Genomic DNA, 8544 nt, shown 5'->3' with positions numbered 1-8544 from the left:
AGGCCCTGCGCGCCGCCGCCGCCCCCGCCGCCGACGCGGTCGACGAGGAGGCCCCCGCCTCCCCTCCTCCGTCAGGTGCGCCGCTCTCAGTCCCCTGTTCAGATTTTAGATTGGCTCTGTAGACCTCACCACGCGATTTGCTACTTGCGTACTGTCAGTTTTTTTTTTTTGGTTGCTATTATCCGATATTGTATGTGGAGCTCAAGACGCCGTGTGGTGAAGCGAAACAGTGGGTGATTGTTCTCTCGTGGTTGCAGATCCTGGCAGGGGAGTGGAGAACCTGGTGATCATCGGCTCCGGCCCGGCAGGGTACACCGCGGCCATCTACGCCGCCCGGGCCAACCTGAAACCTGTCGTCTTCGAAGGTTACCAGGTGGGCGGTGTTCCCGGAGGCCAGCTGATGACCACCACCGAGGTGGAGAATTTCCCTGGGTTCCCCGACGGCATAACCGGGCCTGATCTCATGGACAAGTAAGGATGCCCACAATCTGTATTGAACCGGTAAACGTTGCGTTTGCGATACTTACATGATTTATGCCAGAATGCGGAAGCAGGCGGAGCGGTGGGGTGCAGAGCTTCACCAAGAGGATGTTGAATTTATAGATGTGAAGAGTAGGCCATTTGTTATCCGTAGCAGTGACCGAGAGGTAAGCACTTCACGTTCTTCCTCTTGGTGCATCATAACATATTTTGGACTCTGAACTTGCCTCTCGTAAAAACAAGCTAGTGTTGCGTGTGAATTTTGTGAACATTCAATTCAATGGTTACTATTACTGTGATGTTAATCAAAACCAGGATCCGTTTTAAATAGAAACGTAACAAAGCAGAGCTAGTGAAAAGTGTAGGAAAGATAATGCGAGCTCTGAACCAGTGCAGAATTCGATGCGCTTTACTTATTTAGGTCTTTGTCTACTTTTTAGCTCTACCTTTATGACTTGACTCTTAGTTGTGCTGTAATTTGTCTTGTCACCTGTTATTAATTTATAGTGCACGTGAATTATTTTGCACATATTTTTTGCCGCACTAATCTTAGTGGCATATATATAGGTGAAATCCCATAGTGTAATCATTGCAACTGGAGCTACTGCGAAGCGACTTCGATTACCTCGTGAAGAAGAATTTTGGAGTAGAGGTATCAGCGCATGTGCAATATGTGATGGAGCATCACCATTGTACAAGGGTCAAGTTCTTGCGGTCGTTGGAGGAGGTGATACAGCTACCGAGGAAGCGATATATTTGACAAAATATGCGTGTCATGTTCATTTACTTGTTCGAAGGGACCAACTACGAGCATCCAAAGCTATGCAGGACCGGTAAGGCATTCTCCAAGTCTTCCCTATAAAATTATATCCTTTACTGTGATAAATATCAAAGTAGTCTTACCTGTTCATCTAAATCTTTCGTCCATGGATTGTCAAGATTTCACTTATTTTCGGTGTTAACATCAGTTGATACTTGATAGCTTAAACGGCTGTAAAAGGAATGCATGATTATTTCCACCTTACATCTATTGTAAATATTGTCAACTCGTTCACCATTCGGTGATGGCATTTAATTGCATGGTAATATGCTGAGCTACCACTTTAAAATGTTGGTTACATCGGCACAATTGTTCTTCGTTAATACTACAATTTGTGCTTGATGCAAACTAGGCCTAACCGCAACCTGGTTAGTATTGGTCGCTTACCTGTTTAGATACTCGAAATCACAATATTTCCAGAGGCCCATAGAACTCGAGGGCTGTAATTTTTGTTTGAACTTGTCTGTAGATGAAATTGTTAAGTTCTTTAAAGGGTGTTAGCTCCTCTTCAGTTGCATAATATATTAATGAAGTAAAATTTCAATTGCCTGGATGTTTGGTTAACAGGTTGATTATGGCGAATGTTTCAGAGTACTCAACAACCCCAACATAACAGTACATTTCAATACAGAAGCTGTGGATGTTGTCGGCAATACCAAAGGACAGATGTCTGGTATTCAGTTGAGGAGAATCGATACGGGAGAGGAAAAAGTTCTTGAAGTGAAAGGTCTATTTTATGGGATAGGACATACTCCAAACAGTCAGCTGCTACAAGGTCAAATTGAACTTGATAGTTCTGGATATATTTTGGTTGATGAAGGCACTGCAAAAACTTCAGTTGATGGCGTATTTGCTGCTGGTGATGTGCAGGTAACTCCATCCTTCATTCAATATCTGAAACTTCTACATGATTGTAGTGTGCTGCTTGAAGAAACGAGGACTTAATCCTGCTGCAGTTCATGTGTGCTATCACCTCACCACGTTACTTGTTCTAGCTTGCTAGCACATCATGTCTTGATGACCCTGCCTCTACTGTTTGGAAAATTCTGCAATGAAAGGCAATATATTTGTTTTCTAAGACATAAGACTTGTAGCCACTCATCATTAGATACCTATCCATGAAATATAGATATTCAGATATTCTGTTTATTATTTCAGCCCATTATCATGAACATTTTTTTATTTCACACATCTTCACCTGCAGGATCATGAATGGAGACAAGCCGTTACTGCAGCTGGATCTGGATGTATAGCTGCTTTGTCAGTTGAAAGATACTTAGTCTCCAATGATCTTCTTGTTGAATTTCACCAGGTATTATTTTTCATGCAAAATTTATTTGTTTAACGCAATTGATGCATGTGCATTTTGCCAGCTTCATTTTGCTTGGTCGTCATTGTCTCAATGAAAGCTGTCTCTTACCCTATGAATATCACTGGTCTCCAATATCATGGGTGTTGCAGTAATTTGTGTTAAATTTTGTCCATTCGAATTAAGCTTCCTAGTTTCCGTATATTAGCATGCTATGCAGGCATGCAGCCGCATTTGATTATTCTTTCGTGTATAAAATTTGGAGTTTAGACTTCCATCACCATAAGCTGTAGCGATGTGAAACTGTGAGTTGATATGTTCTGAATAAAAATCTGTGACGTTGTAAGTGGATAAAACCTGAGCTGCTAGAAATCATTAGTGTATGCATACTTAATGCACCTTCATATATTTTGGGGCTTATCTTCTGTAACAACCAATCAAGCTTATGTTACAACTTTTTGTTCTACTTGATTAAATTTCAGCCTGTTCGTGAAGAGAAAAAGAAGGAGATTGAAGGCAAAGATGTCGAGATGGGCTTCGACATTACTCACACAAAGCACAAAGGACAGGTGCCAAACATATACTCCCTCCGTTCGGAATTACTTGTCGCAGAAATGGATGTATCTAGACGTATTTTAGTTCTAGATACATCCATATCCGAGACAAGTAATTCCGAACGGAGGGAGTATATGCGTAGTGTGCCTCGTATAAATGCAAGTGTTCATGTCAAATTTGATCCTGAGCTTTGCCATCTTTGCAGTATGCACTCCGCAAGTTATACCATGGAAGTCCAAGGCTCATTTTGGTTCTATATACTTCTCCAACATGTGGTCCCTGCAGAACATTAAAACCAATTTTGAACAAGGTTAGTTCTTAAATTTTTGTAATTTAACTTTGAACATCTTAACATCTACTTAAATAAAATTTACTTGTCAGCCACCTTAAATCTAGTTAAACAAAATGTATCTTAGCATCTTCGCATCTACCTTAATTCTAGAAATAAATTTACTTTATGCTGGTTTCCTTTGACGACTGAGCATCCATAGTGACAAACCAAGCCAGTAGCCTGATAGTTTACGTTTGGATCTGCTAGAGCATGCCGAAGCTCAATTGTCTGTTCTAGAAATAAAATCCTTATTGAAGATAAACTCAATCCAACAAAGAACAATGTAGGATTGAAACACACCAAATGAATTGAGTTGGCATATGCTCATGCTGTCTGCATTGGATTGTGGCATTTATGAAGTTGGAAGTCGATAAGAACTGCATCAGTTGAAGGTGCCAATGTGCATTCCAGTCATAAATATCACCCACTCGATTAAAAGTGACCCTCCACACGTGCATCAATTAATCCTAAATCTTATCTGTTTTCAACACACTGCTAAACAATGGTATATTTTTGTTAGGGCCCTAGGTATATGTCTAAGACACTGGGTACAGATGTTACCATTTGAAATGCATTAGGTGGTCTGAACCACATGTTAGAGTACGTAATGGGCCTAATGGGCCCGTTAGTCTTAGGGTTAATTAGAGATAAGAGTCGCTTGCTTAGGGGTCAAGTAAGCCTTGCTTGGGAGTCAAGTAAACCTCTCTATATAAAGAGAGGAGATGTATCAATCTAATCAAGCAAGAATTAAGAAGGAAATCCCTTCCCTCTTGCCCGGCCGTGGGCAAAAAGGCCCCCGGCCGGCCCTCTCGCGCCCTCCTTCTAGCAGCGCCATAACAATTTGGTATCAGCTAGCTTCGGTTCGATCATGTCTTCACCGCCGCCCAACCCGTCTCTTCCGCTGCCGGTCACGACCGTCGCCCCGCTCCTGCCCGCGCCGGGATCCTCCGTCGCGCCCGCCCCCGTCGTCCTCACCCCGGAGGTGTCCGGGGCGCTGCAGGACCTAACACAGGCGGTCCAGGAGATCCACATGTTCTTGGCCGGGTCCTATGGGCCGCACCCGGCTGCGCCGCCCATCACCGCCACCGCGCCGCCGTGGCTGCCGTGGCAGCCGCCGCACCAAGCGGCCCCCGCCGCGCTCGCCGGGCTGCTGCAGCAGCCGCTGCAGCTGCCATCCATCGCCCCGTCCTGGCTGTCGTGGCAGCTGCCGCACCAGGCGGCCTCCGCCGCGCTCGTCGGGTTGCTGCAGCAGCCGCTGCAACTGCCATCCACCGCCACCACCGCCCCGTCCTGGCTGCCGTGGCAGCCGCCGCACCAGGTGGCCTCCGCCGCGCTCATCGGGCCGCTGCCGCAGTTGCCATCCACCGCCCCGCCCTGGCTGCAGTGGCAGCCACCGCTCCTGGCGACCTCCGCCGCGCCCGGCGCTCCGCCGCAGCAGCCGCTGCAACTGCAGCAGCCATCACCGGTCAGCTCCGGCCCCGCATCGACCGCGCCGACGGGAGTCCCGATCCACTAGATCAAGTTCCCGCCGTCGCCATCACCGCTTCCCCAGGGCGTCCCCATCCAGCAGATCAAGCTTCCGCCGTCGCCGTCACCGCTTCCAGCTTGGATCACTACCCGCCACGTGTCGGCGACGGTGAGGCTGCAGGCTGCTGCACGCGGCCTCCTAGCGCGTCGGCGTGTGCGGGAGTTGCGTGGTCTGCAGCTGCCGCTCCTCCCAGTTGCGCTTCGCTGCGCAAAGGACCTCGATCTCGTCCGCTGCGTCGGGGATCTTGGGCATGCTGTTTTCCCCACGGACAACGCCCTCAAAGTCTGCGACATCGGCGGTTGGGGAGGCGCACCCCTCCTCGCCATTGTCCATCGACAACCCTCCACTCTTCTATGTGTGGTGCCGACCAACAGCCGTCCGGCGGGGAGAAGGCATGGTGTCACCGACAAGAGCGCACCGCGTAGCACCACTGCGTTCCGCCGCCGGCCGCCGCGAGGGCGCCTCTGCTGGTCACTCTTGCGACCACTTCCAGGTGGTCCTACACATGCACTCCTTTTGTCCAGATGGTGTCCATGGGATCCAGGTGGTTGTACACGTGCATGTCCGACGTGCGGATGGTGTCCACTTTTTGTTAAGGGGTCTAAAATAAAGCGTCCCAGTCCATTTCAGGTTGAGAATAATAAAACAAGCCGAGATGTAAAAGGCTTGTTTTTAGGTGTTAGGTTTAGGTTGCGTCGAGTCATGGTTATAAGTTGGTTAGGCTGCAGCTTGAGGACAAGCTGCATGTCCAGGTGTGGTGTAGTGTTAGAGTACGTAATGGGCCTAATGGGCCCGTTAGTCTTAGGGTTAATTAGAGATAAGAGTCGCTTGCTTAGGGGTCAAGTAAGCCTTGCTTGGGAGTCAAGTAAACCTCTCTATATAAAGAGAGGAGATGTATCAATCTAATCAAGCAAGAATTAAGAAGGAAATCCCTTCCCTCTTGCCCGGCCGTGGGCAAAAAGGCCCCCGGCCGGCCCTCTCGCGCCCTCCTTCTAGCAGCGCCATAACACCACACCACCTGATAGCTGATGGACTGTTCTATGGCAGCAATGTGACAATGCATGGATGTGATTTGATCACCTTGTCTACTTTTAATTTCATGAGAATCCCCTATTCAAGATAGCACCCTTCTCTATGCTTGGTGATATCACAGCAGTAGCCTTGTAAGAACTATAAATTTACCACTTCGGTGGTAAGAGTTAAATCTGATAGTTGCTCGTTTACCATTGGGCGCAGCACTGCACCTGCAACACCCTTGCTGATATATGGTACTCCCTCCGTTCACAAATATAAGATGTTTTGGATATTTCAATATGGACTACATACGGACTGAGATGACTGAACAAACACACTAAAACGTGTCTATATACATCCGATTCAGAAAGAAGTTAGAACATCTTATATTTGTGAACGGAGGAAGTACATAAGTTCTCAATTTGATACAGCTCCAAAAAAAAAAATAGTTCTCGTTCAATTATATTATATTTTTGTTGTCTGTTTTGTTGCTTGCTAATAATGATACATCATCCTTATGAAAATGATATTTCTTACAGGTTATAGATGAATATGACGAATACGTTCATTTTGTTGAAATTGACATCGAGGAGGACCCTGAAATAGCAGAAGCTGCAGGCATAATGGGGACACCATGTGTTCAGTTCTTTAAAAACAAAGAAATGATCAGGTTTGCTTCTTAGATTGGTCTTGCTAGTTTTTCTACTAAACTACGGCCGCGACCTAAACCACAACTTACCTAAACATTGGGTTAGCTGATATACGAGTATTTTATTGTTCTTACTGAACCTTCTTGCTCTATGACAGCAACCATTTTTGTACTTATACATAATTCCACTTTTGTACTTATCCTTTTGGTAGTAATAAGCCAAATTAAGCAGTGACCACCATGCTCACTTCATTTTCAATGGACGGGTTCTGCTGGAATTACATATCCCACAGTTAACATTTTTTTGCATCCAACCACAGGCTTAAGTTGAGATGTCACCATCCTGTAAATGAGGCCAAAACACATGAATAACTGGCATGTTGTATGTACACATAGAGATAGATCAGTGGTCAACACTTACGTGCATCTTCTTTCACGAATGCCATTTCGATGATGTTAAATAGGACAGTTGGCAGGACAAGTATGCTCTCTTTGCAAGTACTCCCTCCGTTTCTAAATATAAGCCTTTTTAGAGATTTCAATATGGACTACATATGGATGTATATAGATGTATTTTAGAGTTTGATTCACTCATTTTGCTCTGTATGTAGTCCGTATTGGAATCTCCAAAAAGTCTTATATTTAGGAACGGAGGGAGTACCTCTTAATTGTGACATGAGGGTTGCATTGTTCCGGGTTAACAAAGCTTCTACCATGCACCCGGAATTTCTCCCAAATATGTCGAACTTCTCTTGGGCAGTTGCTGAACTCTCGTCTTGCCTACTTTATATGGTGTCATAGCAGGCCCACCCTTCTGATATATCTTAATCTTGGAAATGCAGGACTTTCTCTGGTGTGAAGATGAAGAAGGAATACCGGGAGTTCATCGAGTCGAACAAATGATCTGAGCTCAATGTTCGTTCCAGGGTTTTGAGGTGTAATGGCCTCCATTTACACATATATTGACTATATTTAGAAGCCACGCTGGTGGGCAATTTTTGGTCAAAATTCTCAGATGAGCCTGGTGCAGTCCGATGCCATAGGAAATTAACCGACCGCCCTTATTGAATCCAAAATATATTCTTTGTTGTACAATATAACATCTTGTTGACCCCTTGCTCATGATCGTCTCAACAATGTGCATAGTATCTTTTATGTCTTTACTCAGTATACAGATCATATGCAATCTATTGCTGTCAACACAACTTTAAAGGGCCCTGCTATTGACCGGCGTTTCATGTCTATCCTCCACATGGTGCCCTCTGTCCCCCTATCCACTCCTCAACTCGTAGCCTCTGATCTTGATCTGCTGTCGTCCTTTAGTGCCGTGTTTAATTGAGGAACCGAATGAAATGGAATGCTATTGATCAAATGGGCCGTTTTGTTCATGTTTTTTTTTGGAAAATAGAGTTGAAATATTTACCTCGTTCATTAATTAAGAATAGAGTTATAGAGTTTTTTCTTGAAAAAGATGAGCGCGACATGTTGGGAAATACAAAAAACTCACCCTCCTGGCAATGATATTTCTCAAATGCCTAGCCCTTCCGACGTCCTAAATTAAGTCTCAATTTTATAATGAGGTGGAGGGAGTACGTGACAACCTCTAAAATGTAACGAGGTGGTGTGGCCTTTTTTCTGAAGACACAGGTATTCCATTCCGTCCATTCTAATTTGTCCGGGTGAGGCAGGCCACGACCTTTGGATTTTTTTTTGAGCATCAGTACAAACACAAGCGCTCATATACACGCGCATACACTCATCCATATAAACGCACACACGCTACGCTTCTCTCGTCCGGCTAGGAGACAGATCCAAAGCCTCCAAATCAACACCAAGTCGGCATTCTCCACCCTCAAAG

The 8544-nt window shown here is 45.4% G+C and overlaps 1 protein-coding gene across 1 annotated transcript in view; it reads left to right on the top strand.

Moving 5' to 3' along the window:
• The window catches only part of LOC119357670 (thioredoxin reductase NTRC), an 8123-nt gene extending 263 nt beyond the window's left edge, over positions 1 to 7860 (top strand). The window contains exons 2-11 of the mRNA XM_037624538.1: positions 3 to 75; positions 258 to 471; positions 542 to 647; positions 1048 to 1313; positions 1891 to 2170; positions 2505 to 2612; positions 3092 to 3178; positions 3370 to 3474; positions 6577 to 6707; positions 7529 to 7860. Of these exons, the coding sequence (XP_037480435.1) occupies positions 3 to 75; positions 258 to 471; positions 542 to 647; positions 1048 to 1313; positions 1891 to 2170; positions 2505 to 2612; positions 3092 to 3178; positions 3370 to 3474; positions 6577 to 6707; positions 7529 to 7589 (1431 nt within the window). The 3' untranslated portion in view covers positions 7590 to 7860. The remainder of the gene's footprint in view (positions 1 to 2; positions 76 to 257; positions 472 to 541; positions 648 to 1047; positions 1314 to 1890; positions 2171 to 2504; positions 2613 to 3091; positions 3179 to 3369; positions 3475 to 6576; positions 6708 to 7528) is intronic.
• The last annotated feature ends 684 nt before the right edge of the window (positions 7861 to 8544 follow it).

Source organism: Triticum dicoccoides, chromosome 2A (assembly GCF_002162155.2).
Source record: "Triticum dicoccoides isolate Atlit2015 ecotype Zavitan chromosome 2A, WEW_v2.0, whole genome shotgun sequence".
Lineage (NCBI taxonomy): Eukaryota > Viridiplantae > Streptophyta > Magnoliopsida > Poales > Poaceae > Triticum > Triticum dicoccoides.
Note: the sequence above shows the minus strand (reverse complement) of the source record. Positions and strands in the feature narration are given on the sequence as shown.